This window comes from Myotis daubentonii, chromosome 2 (assembly GCF_963259705.1).
Source record: "Myotis daubentonii chromosome 2, mMyoDau2.1, whole genome shotgun sequence".
NCBI classification, from domain to species: domain Eukaryota; kingdom Metazoa; phylum Chordata; class Mammalia; order Chiroptera; family Vespertilionidae; genus Myotis; species Myotis daubentonii.
In genome coordinates, this window is record NC_081841.1 from 156,914,039 (window position 1) to 156,929,894 (window position 15,856).

The following is a 15,856-nucleotide window of genomic DNA, read 5'->3' on the forward strand; positions in this document are numbered from 1 at the left end:
AAAATGAAGTTATATTACAGTTAATGGTATGAGTGTAAGCAAGTTTTTGATATAAACCCTTTACAACTTGTTCATTCCTATTTTAGAAAATGACTCCAAAGTCACATAATAGTAAACAAAAAGGAGAGTACACCTCTATCTCACTTGAGCTTTTTCTCCCTTTTATTTTTAACATTTTCTATCCCCAAACGCAATTTTCCTACGTCCATGGATGTATTTTTTCTTCTAAGAATAAAGAACACAAGTAAAATGTTAAGCTTTGTCTATTTCAGTAAATTTCTTATTTTATGAATTATTTCAAAGTCTTTCTGGCTTCTGTAATACCACAGCAGATGTTGCAGGCTAATATTTAAATGAAATCAACCAGAGCTTATTTTTCTAAAAGTGTTCTATTTTTTTTTCACCTCTCTATTTAAGGTACTAATGGGCACTATATTAATTATTTTGAGGGGAAAAATGTGTTCATTAAAAAGAAAAAGAAGGAAGAAAGAAAGGAAGGAAAGAAGGAAGGAAGAAAAGAAGGAAGGGAGAAAAGGAGGGAGGGAGGAATGGAAGGAGGAATGGAGGGAGGATGAGAGACAGGGAAGGAAGAAGAGAGGGAAAGAGGGAGGAAAGGGGAAGAAAACAATCCAATCAAAAAATGGGCAAAGGACCTAAATAGACACCTTCCAAAAGAGGACATTCAGAAAGCCAAGAGACATATGAAAACATGCTCAAAGTCACTAATCATCCGAGAGATGCAAATCAAAACAACAATGAGGTACCATCTCACACCTGTCAGACTGGCTATCATCAACAAATCAACAAACGACAAGTGCTGGAGAGGATGTGGAGAAAAAGGAACACTTGTGCACTGCTGGTGGGAATGCAGACTGGTGCAGCCACTATGGAAGACAGTATGGAGTTTCCTCAAAAAACTGAAAATGGAACTCCCATTTGACCCTGTGATCCCACTTCTAGGAATATATCCCAAGAAACCAGAAACACCAATCAGAAAGGATATATGCACCCCTATGTTCATAGCAGCACAATTCACCATAGCTAAGATCTGGAAACAGCCTAAGTGCCCATCAGTAGATGAATGGATTAGAAAACTGTGGTACATCTACACGATGGAATACTATGCTGCTCTAAAAAGGAAGGAACTCTTACCATTTGCAACGTCATGGATGGAACTGGAGAGCATTATGCTAAGTGAAATAAGCCAGTCAATAAAGGAAAAATACCACATGATCTCACTCATTCATGGACAATAGAGACCATTATAAACTTTTGAACAATAATAGATACAGAGGCAGAACTGCCTCAAACAGATTGTCAAACTGCAGCGGGAAGGCCGGGGAGGGTGGGGGTGCAGGAGGTAGGGGGGTAAGAGATCAACCAAAGGACTTGTATGCATGCATATAAGCATAACCAATGGACATAAGACACCGGGGGATAGGGGAGGCTAGGGGACTGTCTAGGGCGGGGGGAAAAAATGGACACATATGTAATATCCTTTGTAATACTTTAAGCAATTAAAAAAAAAGAATCAGGGGCATAGAAAAAAAAATAGAGTGTAAGGCAGAAATGAGAAATGGGAGATCTTTAAGGGGATTATGATAGATATTTGATGTCAGGAGAGATGGAAAGGAGATGAGAACAACAAAATTAGTTGATTTCCATAAGATTTTCTTCTCCTTGGAAAAATTCTGTAAAAGCAGCAAGCCACCCTCTACACCCCCACCCTCCCAAAAATAAATCTTTGTAATGACAGCATCTACAGGACTCTGTCAATTGGCCAGAAAGGTCTCTTGCAAATGAGCTACTCTTTTCTTAAAGATTTACCCCATCTGGACAGTTAACAGAGTTTTAATAATAAAAAAGTGCCAAAGTGGCCCAGGAAAAGAATAACAACACTTTTTAATCATGAATATTAGAGTACTGTGTCAGACTATAAATCGGTTTTCATAGTCAGTAAATTGATTGACCTTGAAGCCCTGATTGTCGTAAACAGATATCTGCAAGTGCATGGATTACTTTAGGGAATGCATGGCACTTTACTCTGAGTGCTCTGATTTTGACTAATTCTTAGGGATGTCATCTGGTAGGTCCCATAAAGGTACCTCTTTGGTCCTAACAAGTTTTATAAGAAAGATTACCATTAGAAATTATATATTTTTCAATTAAGGAGACAACCTCTCTTGGTGAAATAGATTTATTTTTCCTTTTAAAGTAAGGAACAATTCCTAACTTGCAAAATGTTTAATCTTTCTGTTGCAATTTCTGAACTAAATGATAATTTTAAAAAAGAATGTTTCATGGTTAGCTTTTGGAAGAAAGAACATGGTTAGCTTTTGTTACAAGAAGAGAGATTTGTATATATGATTAATGCCTTTCAGTTGTTTTAAAAAAAAAAGCAATTTTTAAAAGATAGCTAATCCAATGTCAAATATAAAATTCTGGAAATTACTTTCAGTTTCTTGAGCTATAATTGACAAATAAAATTTAAGATCTTAAAATGTATATATAACATGATGATTTGATATATGTATATTTCTGATAGTAAAATCTTGCAGACTGAGTCAGCAAATATTATATTTCTCTGGTCCTGTGTCACATGCCTTTTTTTATACTTTAAGATTACAAACAGATCCACCAGTCAATGGCATACTTGAATTTTTTTTTTTTTGTCTCAAGCATAAGTCATGAAATAATTATCAGTTATTGCACACATTCTCATAGCCACTAGCATCAAGACTTAGAGAATAAATGTTAGCGGTTTTGAGCAAAATCTTAAAGAAAATAAGGAAAAAATAGTATGAAGAGAAAGGGTTGGAAGTGGTGATTTAGAGATGTGTTTAGAAATATTCCTAAAGCAGAAATCAAGTTATCTTGCTTATAAGTGCAAATGAGGAAAGAACTTAGAATCAATGGCTACAAGTTCTTTATGGATTCCTTAAAATGTTGTAACACTAATGTTTTGATGGTACAGTCTTATGTGGGGGAAAAATTACATCAATAACTCTGAGTAGTAAAGGATTTCAGAAGCATTTGACTCTAAATGTGAAAAGATTTTGGAAATATCTTATTCAATTTATTATGCTTGTGTTGTCTTGTTTTTATGTTTGTATTCAAGTGATATAAGATAAAATCTGCATTTAAGTAAATAAAGCATAGATTATGTATCTATATCTATATCTATATATCTATATATCTATATATCTATATATCTATATATATAAAATAGAGAAATATGCAAATTAGGCTGGATGCCATAACGGGTCACAACCGAACAGGAGGAGGTTGCGCAGGGAGCATCAGGCCGGGTGGAACTGGCGACTGGCTCCCTTAGTAGCCCTGCAGGGTCAATCTCAAGAGGACAGGCCAGGCACCGACGAACCAGCGCTGCTGGCACTTGAACATTAGCAGACAGAAGAGAAAAAAGACCTTCAAGGCCTGTCCAAGGCAGGTTTGCGTGGTGCGATCAGGGAAGCCGGTGGGACATTTGCAAAAAAATGAGAAGGCTGAAGAGGAATGATACTTCTGAGAGTGGACTAAAGAACAGCTGGCAGCCTTGAAGAAACAACATGAAGAAGAGATCACTCATCATAAAGAGATTGAGTGTCTGCAGAAAGAAATTGAGCAGCCCCAGCAGAACATCGAGACACTGAAAGACCATGATACTGCGGTGGTGTCAGGGTTAGGGGCAACCAGATTTGCCAGTGCAGCCTGAGCTGTCAACAACAAAAAGTGAGAGGGAGCTCCGTGGGTACACGATGGGCACACGGACTCCAGGCCCGCCTCGCCGCTGCCCAGCCTCGCTGCCACCTTGCCTTGTGGGGCCTGCGCCCCGCTGCCCTCGGGGAAGTCTTACAAACCGAACCTGACTGCGCACATGCCCGCTGCCTCCCTCAATACCGCCTTCCACCAGCATGGCGACGTCCTCCCAGTACCGCCAGCTGCTGAGTGACTATGGACCACCATCTCTAGGATACATGCAGGGAACAGGGAACAACCAGGTACTCCAGAGCAAATATGCTGAGCTGCTGGCCATCATCGAAGAGCTGGGGAAGGAGATCCAACCCCCAGTATGTGGGCAGCAAGAGCACGATGGAGAAATGAGGCAACATTCATGTGAGAGGGCTGGTTCAGGAGTGCTTGGCCCAAATGGAGCAGAACGGCAGGCCCTAGCCTCCGAGTCAACAGGAAAGGCTTTCCATATTCTTCCAAGAGGTGACAGCTCATGGCCTCCGCCTCCCCTCCCCCCCACCCTGCCCCCTTCAGATGAAACTTGGTTTCAAAATGGTAACAGCTTGGTTTCTCCTTCCCGTGCCCCTCCCGTGGTTTGTCAGGCTCCAAACCTCCCATTGCTGAGATGGAGAAGAGATCTTTGCAGTCATTAGGTTTGCATATTAGTTAGGAACTACCCAGGGTGCTTTGTGTTTTTTTTTAAAGCATTGATTTACATGATGCACGTCAGTTACCTATCACAGCAAACCGTAGTTGGCCTCCCAGATACCTTGTTTCTCTTCTGGATACATTTCTGTTACTCACATGGTTCTGTATGTTTCTCTTCTGAGCTGATCCAACTCTGAGGGTTTGTTTAAGTGAGTCCTGCGGCAGTGCTTTAGTAGCCAGTGCCCATTCACCACACAGTATAAATTCTGCTCAATGTAACTATTTTTCTTAAGCATTTGCATGACTATTAGTACTTTGAAGTCAATCTTTAAAATGCACAAGTTATAAATACAGAAGAAAGAGCAACTTATCGAACCTCAACCTTGAACCTCGCCTGACAAGGACCCCTGAAATCTCCCCTAAGGATGTATGTAGATTTCAGTTCTGCCTTTCCCATCAGTGGATCCAAACATCTGGGAGAAAGTGACTAATAGTGTTTGCATCTTTGTATGTATTTATTACTTGATGTAATAAAGCTTATTTTCATTGACAACAACAACAAAAAGAAACTGAAAGATCATGTTGTTGATTAAGTGCACACAGTTCCCCATAGAATGGCTACATACTGTCCACTTCTATGAAGACATAGTTCTGGTAACTAATATCTATCTATGCTGTCAACAGATTATAATAAATTGTGATCAGTGGGAAAAAACACACACAACAAAACCAAGTGGGATGACATCGGAATTACCCAAGTGCACCCTCAACCCCTTCACCTGCCCAGACGCCTAGGGTCCCTTTACAGCTGGGCTGAGCCCAGTGCTGCCCAGTGGCCTGGACACCAGGCCTGACCGCCTCTCTGGTTTGGCCCAAACATCTGAAGTTCGCATTAGTTGCCAACTTAAGAAATTGGAGCGTTCACGTAAAATCAGGATTCCCCACTTCTCTTTCCAAAGTGGCCGATTGGGCTACCAACCAAGGGTGGTTGGTGTCACTTCAACCCTAAGAGGAACCCCCAGCTTGGGGGTGTGGTGAGGAGGAAGCTACCTGTGCAGACAGTTCAGTTGTGTAAACTGTGGCACAGCCCAATAGTGTGGCTGCTCAACTGCGAGGCAGCACAGCCATGAAACAGTGCAGCTGTTAAACAAGGCCGCTCTCCAGCTTTCAGGGAGCTCCACCTGTTCCAACCCAGTGCACCCCACTCTGCTCTGAGCTGCCCAGTGCACCCCACTCTGCCCCAGTGAGACAGCTTCAGTGTTTCAGCTCCAGCAGACAGAATACGTCCCAGTGGAAAGGGAAAGTGTAGCCCTGGCCGGTGCTGCTCAGTGGATAGAGCCTCCGCCTGAGGACTGAAGGGCCCAGAGTTCAATTCCCGGTCAGGGCACATGCCTGGATTGTGGGCTTGATCCCCAGTGTGGGGCATGCAGGAGGCAGCCAATCAATGATTCTCTCTCATCACTGATGTTTCTATCTCCCTCCTTCTCTGAAATCAATCTATACTAATAAAAGGGTAATATGCTAATTAGACCGAACAACTTCCGGACAACTTTCCAGATGTCCTTTCAGACATAACCATGGTGGCAGGGCCAAGGCAGAGGCGGTTAGGGGCAATCAGGCCGGCAGGGTAGAGAGGTTAGGGAGATCAGACCAGCAGGCAGGTGAACAGCTAGGAGCAAGTAGTCCCAGATTGCGAGACGGATGTCTGACTGCTGGTTTAGGCCCGATCCCGATTGGACAGGGTGCAGGTTGGGCTGAGGGTAACCTGCTCCCCCACGCATGAATTTCATGCACTGGGCCACTAGTTTGATAAGTATAAAATAAAATTATAAGCAATTAAAAAGCATTGCATCTATTTATTTTTCAAATTCTTAGTAATATATCAGTTATGGAGCTTCCTAGAGTTAATTGTGCCTTAAATTTGATGAAATATTATAATATGTATTTATATGTAAGACAGAGATATATCAATATAAGCATTCCTCTGTGAACAATTACACTATTTGCTAATACGTAAGTAGTCAATACATTTTAATAAAGTAGCCTTGCTAGTCTTCTTTAATTTTTTTGTTATAGTAACACTGCACATGAAATACTTCAATTCTTACTATTTTAAGTAAATCTGCAGCTACTGAAAACTAAGCATATTTTATCAGTTTAACCAGAGCTTCTTTTGCCTAACTGTACATTGATTTATTAACAAATATCAATGCAAAAACCAATCCATTAAAATATGTATCAAGTAGTATTTGCTATACTTGGCATTGTGCTAAGGGTTAAGAATACACAGATGATTATGTTAACGCATAGTTCCTGATTTATAAAAAAAAAAAAAAAACAAATTGAAAATGGAAATAGTGTGAATCTCTGGTATCTTAGGGTCATGAATGATGTAATAACTAGTTGTGAATAAGGTGCAGTTCAATATCAGATACAGAACTATAACATTTGCCTCAGAAAGAGACTTAGTGAGAACCCTGAAGGAAATGTTACAATAAAGTTGAATTTCACTAGGTAGTGACAAGAAAAATGCCATTCCTGCAAAGAACATGATTCAAGGCAAGCCTGTGTGTTGAAGGACCAATTCATGTAACTGGCACACAGGATACAAATCAAGAATTTTGTACCTGAAGCTGGAAAAGTATTCATGTTTTTAAGGGACCAGAATTATTTTCCTCAAGTCCTTAGTGGAAATTTTTATTAAACATGCATTTTTTTAGATGATTTAAAATTTTTTAAAAATATATATTTTCTTCCCAAATTGGAATTCTTTATATTTCTACTTATCAGGCACCTTATTTTAAAACTAGAGACCCGGTGCATGAAATTCATGCATGGGGGGGTATCCCCTCAGCTCAACCTGCACCCTCTCCAATCTGGGACCCTTTAGGGATGTCTGACTGCCGGTTTAGGCCCGATCCTAAACCGGCAATCGAACATCCCACTCTCAATCCAGGACTGCTGTCTCTTAACTGCTCACCTGCCTGCTTGCCTGATCACACCTAATTGGCCCACCTGCCAACCTGGTTGCTCCCAATGGCACCCCCATTGGCTTAGTCAGCCCTAACTGCTCCCCTCGCCAGCATAGTCACCCCCAACAGCCCCCGCTGATGGCCTGGTTCCCCCTCACAGCCTCCCCTGCCGGCCTGGTCACCCCCAACAGCCCCCTGCTGCTGGCCTGGTCACTCCTCACTGCTCCCCCTGCCAGCCTGGTGGCCCCACACAGCCTGCTGCTCAGTTGTTTTGTCATCCCTCACTAAGTTTCTCAGGCCTGGTTGCCCCACTCAGCCTGTTTGGTCATTCGTTTGGTTGTTTTGGATGTGACGGCCTCAGGCTCTTCATATCTACACTAATAAAAGAGAAAAATGGTAATTGGCGTACGACGATACCCTTTTCATTGGCTAATCAGGGCTATATGCAAATTAACTGCCAACTATGATTGCCAACAAGATGGCGGTTAATTTGCATATGTAGGCACAATGCAGGGAGGCGAAAGGGAAAGCAGGAAGAAGCCCCCTGCCACTGACAGTGATCAGAAACCCAGGGGGGAGCTAAGAGCTGGGGGCAGGGCAGAGGCGGCCCTGGGGCCGCCTTTGCCCTGCCCCCCAGCCATGATCAGAGAATCAGGCACCTTTGCCGCCCTGGCCAGTGATAGCAGGAAGTAGGGGTGGAGCCAGCGATGGGAGCTGGGCATGGTCGAAGCTGGCAGTCCCGGGAGCTAAGGGTCCCTTGCCTGGGCCTAAAGCGGAGCCCACGATCGCAGGGCCGCTGCAGCTGCGGGTCCCCGCTGCCCGAGCTGGACGCCTCAGCCAGAGGCGTTAGGCCTGGGCAGGGGCGGAGCCTGCAACCGCGGGGAGCTGGGCGTCCCCTGCCCAGGCCTGACACCTCTGCCGGAGGCCTCAGGCCTGGTCAAGGGGCCGATCCAGTGATTGGTGATCGGTGGGTGATGAGGGTCAACTCCTCTGGCCGAGGCATCAGGCCTGGGCGGGGGGCTGAGCTGGGGATTGGGGGGATATGATGGTCCCCTTGCCCAGGCCTGAAGCCTGGCTCAGAGGCGTCAGGCTTGGGCGGGGGGTGGAGCAAGCGATCAGAGGGAGATGGGGGTCCCCTGCCCAGGCATGATTCCTGGGCCAGAGGCCTCAGGCCTGGGCGGGGGCCAGAGCCAGTGATCAGGGGGATATGGGGGTCCCCTGTCCAAGCCTGACACCTCTGGCAGAGGCGTCAGGCCTGGGCAAGGGGCCGATCAGGTGATCAGAGGGTGATGGGGGTCTACGTCTCTGGCTGAGGCATCAGGCCTGGGAAAGGGGCAGAGCCAGCAATCGGAGGGGTCTGGGGGTCCCCTGCCCAGGCATGATTCCTGGGCCAGAGGCATCAGGCCTTGGGCTGGGGGCAGAACCAGTGATGGGGGGAAATGAGGGTCCCCTGCGCAGGCCTGACACCTCTGTCAGAGGCGTCAGGCCTGGGCAAGGGGCCGATCCTGCTATTGGAGGGTGATGGGGGTCAACGCCTGAGGGCTCGCAGTATGTGAGAGGGGGCAGGCTGGTCTGAGGGACACTCCCCCCCACACATACCCAGTGCACGAATTTCGTGCACCGGGCCCCTAGTATCCTATATAATAAAAGAGAAACATGCAAATTAACTGTCCCTCCGCTATGCTCAAACCACGCCCACCAGCCAAAGTGACTATGCAAATTAACCTGACAAATATGGCTGTTAATTTGCATATGCTGGTGTCAAGCATCCCAGGGTGCGACGGTAGCCGTGGCCGTGGGCTCCCAGGACCTTGCGGGTGCAGAGCAGAGCGGGAGAGGAGCAGGAAGAGGGCAGAAGTTTTGGAGGACTTGGCCGAACAGGAGACCACTGGACATAGAGCAGAGTGAGAGAGAGGGCAGCTTGGAGGGTGTGGCTTCCTCTGTCACCCCAGCTTTCTCAACACAGCTGTGGAAACTGACAGCAGGGAGGAGGAAGTCCCACCCCGACAGAATCAGCCAGAATCAGCCTTCGGTCAGACAGTTCTCAGCAGCCTGACAGCCAGGACTCTCATTCACCTGTATCTCAGACCATGACAGTAGAGAGGTGGGACTATGTCTAAAGAACAACTGTTGATACAACATAGTTCTGCAGCGGAAATATGCCGGTGTTATTGACAGAAAATGTCTGCAGAGCAGCGTACATCTGATCTTGAAAGAAGGCAACGTTTGTGACAGAATGTATCTGAAGACCAGCTACTGGAAAAATGTCACTCTAATGCCAAAAAACACCGGCGTTATCGATAGAAAATGTCTAAAGACCAATGTGCCTTTGAAGTTGAAAGAAGGCGGTGGCAATGACAGAATATGTCTAGAGAACAGTCATCAACAAGTACTACCAATACTGGTAGGAACTGCCTTTTCAGTGAAATTGGAGTACACGAGGATGCAATTCTTGAACATTGTTGTGGTGGAATGACTATTCGATGTGAATTTTTCCATCACTAAATTTCTCTGATGAAAAAACCATCTGATGGGAAATTTACTTGATGTAACAAAGAGGAAGTCTGTCCAAATGATATACATTTTCCAGATTATCTGGCATATTTAAAAAGATTAATGGCAAATGAAGATTCTGACAGTAAAAATTTAATGGAAAATATTCGTTCCATAATAGTTCTTTTGCTTTTGCTTCCATGGGTGCTAATATTGCATCGCCATCAGGATATGGGTCATACTGTTTTAGAATACATGGACAAGCTTACCCCTGCATCAAGACTCAGAGACAACAGTGTAGTAGACAATAATACTAAACAAAATGTAAAGACATGAGTCACCCAAATGCAGTATTATGGATTTCATCTCTGTGTGGGATGAAATGCAGGAAAATTAACTCAACAGTTTATTGTGGATTCATATTAAAAAAATGGAGGCCAATCGGATAAATTTCATCAAAGCAAACCAATCTAAGTTGAGAGTTGAAAAATATAGTGGTTTGATGGACTATCTCAAATCTAGATCTGAAAATGATAATGTACCGATTGGTAAAATGATAATACTTCCATCATCTTCTGAGGGTAGTCCCAGAAATATGCACTAGCGATATGAGGATGCTATGGCAATTGTAACGAAGTATGGTAAGCTTGATTTATTCATAACCATGACATGCAAGCCCAAAATGGGCAGATATTGCAAACAATTTACAACGCTGGCAAAAAGTTGAAAACAGACCTGACTTGGTAGCCAGAGTTTTTAATATTAAGCTGAATGCTCTTTTAAATGATATATGTAAATTCAATTCATTTGGCAAAGTAATAGCTAAAATTCATGTCATTGAATTTCAGAAACGCAGACTGCCTCATGCTCACATATAATTGATATTAGATAGTGAGTCCAAATGACGTTCCTCTAATTAATTCCCTTTCAATGAGCAAGAATTTCGTGCACCGGGCTACTAGTATAGATTATAAAACTTTATTGTACATTCATTAAATCAAATATTAGACAGTTTATAATACTTGATACAGTGAAGTATGTGGAACACAGAAATATGCAAGCACTGCCACTGGTTAGGTAAGTTGCTATTTTGGAACTTTTTTGAAGTAAGATAGTGAAATTAAAGGTACATGTATTTTTTAAATTATTGTTGTTCAAGAACACTTTCTGAATAATGACATCTTACACATACTCTGAGGGTGAATAAGAAGAGAACTGATCCAGAGTTTGGAAGTCCAGTTAGAAGTTTTGAAGCAGTCCACATAAGAGAACCTTGGGCCAGCAGAGAATTACAATGAATTTGGAGAAGGGTTATTTATGTTAGCTATCAGAATCAACAGACATTTAGAAGATTGGAAACAAATGGTGATTGATGGCTTATGCAAGATTAAAATAAATTCCCCACCATAAATTTTGAAAATCATGTTTCTACATCCATATATTTCCATACCTATAACAATATGTACAAACAGATTAGGGAAACAGGAAGTAATACATAACTACTAGTTAAAAATCCATTGATTTCATAGTTCTTTAAGGAATTCAGAAGTTATATTTTAATATGAACCACCTGAATGATTATCAATAGTCTCAACTTCATTTTCCATGTCTGTAAGAAATCTTGGAGTGTTTTCAATTTATTTAATTGATTTTACAAAATAAAATTAGAGAAGGGAATGACATTTTATGTATGGTTCCTTCATCTGTATTATGGTGGTGTGTGGAATTAGGCAATACATAATCTAATTTTAATTATAAGTGTATTTGAAAAAATACAGAATACTTTTCATCAACATAGTAGCTGAATTTTTATAGAACTTTTCTTTTTCCAGGTACCAACATCGCTATATTTTCAGGTAAGGCAGCTGTTACTAGACTATTTTTCAGTGGCTAAGGAACATAATTCCCCTAGATTAAATCAATGAACAATGGTCTCAGAGAGCCAGTAAGTGGTAGATCTTAGAACTAGAATTTAATTTTAAAAGCTACTATAAAGCATCTGTTCCCCTAACTTATATATATAATAATGTTAACAGTACATATCTTTCCTGTAGGGCCACAACTAACTTTCATAAAGGTTTTGAAAATATGTATGAAAGATAGCTCTCTCTCTCTCTCTCTCTCTCTCTCTCTATATATATATATATATATATATATATATATATATATGTATATATATATATATATGTATATATAGGTGTATATATATACATATATGTGTGTGTATTGTTATTTTATGAATAAATGAATGCATATATTTCATTTTTCATATGAATAAAAAAGGTCATATATTAGGCCTTGGCCAATAAGATGTGTCATTTTGCGATGCATTCACATATAGCAGTTGTTATTATATTTCATGTTTAAAACATAATTTCATTTTAATGTGTTTTAATATAACTGCTATTGCAAGATACCAAATTTTCTTGAACAACAGCTAATTAAACATATGTATAATATAGTATTCAGTTTCTAGTGTATTTATTTCTGAATCCCTTGGAGCCTCTACTTTCATTTCTTAAGACATAATTTTTTCATCATACATGGAAATTTTATTTGATGCAGCACAGTGTGTCTTTACTACAGTTACTGTTTTCCCATTGGTGATTCTGGTCTAGTATCATGGAGCCTGCGATTGTTTTTGTCCCTCTGAGTAAATAAGGAAAGCACTCCATCTCAAGAAAACTCATAAACCTGACTCCTTTTAAAGTGAGCTCATCCTATAAATCTCTTCTAGTCCATTGCAATTTTCTACACTGTTCTTTTACATTGATAACAATAAACCCTCAACATGAGGGGGAAGGCAGAAATTGCAATGTGTACTTCTAAGAAAGGATGTTTCTGAGAAATTTAGTTCTAAATTTGTATTCACCTCATATTGTTCAAAACATAAATGCCATGAGAAGTATCATTTCTATCATTACAAGCACATGGGAGAGTCCTTAATAAAGTCAAAGTAACTACAGGAAATGCTTTGTCCTCTATGGTTTTGCTAGAGGAAAAATGCTTTAAACTGTTTCCTCCATCCTTATATTTAGATTAAATAACAGTTAAATAGATTTTACAGGCTGTGAGCTGCAACAATCCCTATGAAGGAAAGCTGGTTGTGAACTCAATCTATACTGGAGGCGAGCTGTGACTCACATGGATTAGTGATCCCAGGAAAACAACCTTTTCTCAACTGGTGCAGACACTTCCAACATGAGTGTGCTAATGAGATCACCTCTATTGCCTTTGGGCATATGGATTTGGATTTTCAATTATAATGACAATAGGAAAGAAATTATTGGGTCCGGTTGACCCCGAAATCTATAGTCATTGCTGAAGCCATTGCTCAAACTGATTATAAGAAAAAAATGGATAGTCCCTTCTGGGGATCCTAAGGCATTGCAGTTAGTGATTTAAAAGACATGTGCAACCTACCCAAGACATAGGATAGATTCTCAAAGATGTCTAATAGAAGTTGGTGCTACCATCTATCTGAAATGAGTATAGGAATTATTCCCAGAACAGATAACTTACTCTCAGGCAAGTCTCTGCAACTTGATTTCCTCCCTTTAAAACTGAAATATGAATCTTCACTAAGACTTATTTTAGATTTATTTATTGCAACTTAAGAGGTAGAAATTTTAGTACTATTTAAAAGTTAACCTGAGAATATTACTAAAACATTTAATTAATGTATTATTGAATGAATTAATTAATGAAAAACGAATGAATTAATGTGTGTGTGTGTGTGTGTGTGTGTGTGTGTGTGTGTGTGTGTGTTTGAGGGATAATGTGTATATATGTGTTTGTAAGATAGTTAACCTGCATCTTTGGATATCCACTCTTTGGAGTTCTACATATTCTATTTAAGTTATGTTTATAAATCTATTCCAATTAAATGATGTCTCCTAAATATAAGAATATAAATGTATAGAAATATAGACATATATTGACATATGTATATATCTATCTATATATATTTAATTTTTGTAGCACTAGCACTTGGAATTGTTTGTTGCAAATTTCAGAAACTGCAAAATGTTGATCAGGATTAATAAATTATATCCAATTATAGTATGTATGTACTAGAGGCCGGGTGCACAAAATTCATACATGGGGGGGGGGGGCAGTCGCTCAGCCTGGCCTGCATCCTCTCCAATTTGGGACCCCTTAGCGGATGTCTGACCCCTTGGGGGTTGCCCACAGGGATCAGGCCTAAACCAGCAGTCAGACATCCCTCTCACAATCCAGGACCACTGTCTCCTAACCACTCACCTGCCTGATCGCCCCTAACCCCTCTGCCTGCCTGCCTAAGCATCCCTAACCGCCCTCCTCTGACAGCCTGATCACCCCTAACTGCCCTCCCCTGCTGGCCTGATTGCCCCTAACCGCCATTGCCTTGGCCTCCACCACTGTGGCTTTGTCCGGAAGAAGGACTGTACAACTGGAAGATGTCTGGTCAACCTGGTCTAATTAGCATATTACCCTTTTATTACTGTAGATGTTTTGAAAAGTTCCTTTTACATGAAAAGTTTTGGTAAAGAATGCAGTTCTTACTTACAGATTTTGTGATCGCCTTGAATTAGCAAGTTTACAGTGCTTGAATGAAACACTCACATCATCTACAAAAGAAGTAGGAAAGGCTTCTCAGGAAAAACAGATAGAAGAAATAAAGGAGCAAATTAGAAAAGAGAAAGAGGAAGCTGAGGCTCGTATGCGACAACCATCTACGAATGCAAAGAAGTCAGCTGGTGGAGGTGGAAATGGCAGTAAAAACTGGTCAGAAGATGATCTGCAGTTACTAATTAAAGCTGTGAACCTCTTCCCTGCTGGAACAAATTCAAGATGGGAAGTTATTGCTAATTACATGAACATACATTCTTCTTCTGGAGTCAAGAGAACCGCCAAAGATGTTATCAGCAAAGCAGAAAGCCTTCAAAAACTTGACCCTCATCAAAAAGATGACATAAACAAAAAGGCTTTTGATAAATTTAAAGAAGAACATGGAGTAGTGCCTCAAGCAGACAATGCAACACCTTCAGAACGATTTGAAGGTCCATGCACAGATTTCACCCCTTGGACAAGAAAAGACCAGAAGCTTTTGGAACAAGCCTTGAAAACATACCCAGTACATACACCTGAAAGATGGGAGAAAATAGCGGAAGCAGTGCCTGGCAGGACAAAGAAGGACTACGTGAAACAATATAAGGAACTTGACGAGATGGTAAAATCAAAGAAAGCTGCTCAAGAGCAAGTACTAAATGCAAGTAGAACCAAGAAATGACTTAAGACAATCTTTGTTGTGTGTTCATTTTTATAATAAAACTGAAAACACTTTACAAGTTTTCATTCTTATAATTGTACTTATGGAGATAATTTGCAAGTGTGCTGTTCCAACATAGTTTCTCCAGAGAGCTACCATTCACTGTGGTAGCATTATCCGTTGAAAGTTTGATGCAGTATTTCATTCAAATTTCCAAGTACGTATGTTCATTTTTATGTTTTCCTTTGGGGACTGAGAGCTTAAAACTTGCCAGTCTCTATTAGTTTTATAAATATGTATGTTCAAAATAAAGACTTAAAAGAATTGAGGCAAATTCCAAACAGATGTGAGGTCACTGCCTCTGAGTGGCCTTTGGCTCTTTGTAAGTCACTTCCTGGAGCAATAAATTTTATCACATCTCTTTATTTTAGATATAAAATTCACACATTAAAAATTTTGCTTGATAGTCTGATAATCTTTTCACTGATTCACAAAATTTTTAAAGTATACAAATAAATTGTTATTTTTTATTGAAAAAACATGAAAATTTAAATAAAATCAATTAGCGATACCAAAAATATTTGGAGTGTATAGCTAGTGTGGAATGGACAATTACCCAGCAATGAATGATTGGCAAATGTTTTCTGAGTCCTTATACTTTAGATACTCAGAGGATCTGACTTTCATTGTCCATTTTAGCAAGTATCACACATATATTTCAATTGTCATATAATCTCACCATCAAGGTCCATTGTCAAAA

At 40.9% G+C, this 15,856-nt stretch overlaps 1 protein-coding gene across 1 annotated transcript; it reads left to right on the plus strand.

The window, feature by feature from the left end:
* Nucleotides 1-9,086: 9,086 nt before the first annotated feature.
* LOC132226734 (dnaJ homolog subfamily C member 2-like) lies at nucleotides 9,087-15,399 on the plus strand. Its single transcript, XM_059681209.1, has 3 exons — nucleotides 9,087-9,256; nucleotides 11,678-11,701; nucleotides 14,397-15,399. The coding sequence occupies exons 1-3, from the start codon at nucleotides 9,087-9,089 to the stop codon at nucleotides 15,115-15,117; spliced, it is 915 nt and encodes a 304-aa protein (XP_059537192.1). The 3' UTR covers nucleotides 15,118-15,399.
* The last annotated feature ends 457 nt before the right edge of the window (nucleotides 15,400-15,856 follow it).

Coding starts and splice junctions, on each gene's coding strand:
- LOC132226734 (XM_059681209.1), top strand. CDS start 9,087: ATGGCTGTTAATTTGCATATGCTGGTGTCAAGCATCCCAGGGTGCGAC. Junction 9,257..11,677: donor ACCACTGGACATAGAGCAGA/GTGAGAGAGAGG, acceptor TTCTTTTTCCAG/GTACCAACATCGCTATATTT. Junction 11,702..14,396: donor CAACATCGCTATATTTTCAG/GTAAGGCAGCTG, acceptor TCTTACTTACAG/ATTTTGTGATCGCCTTGAAT.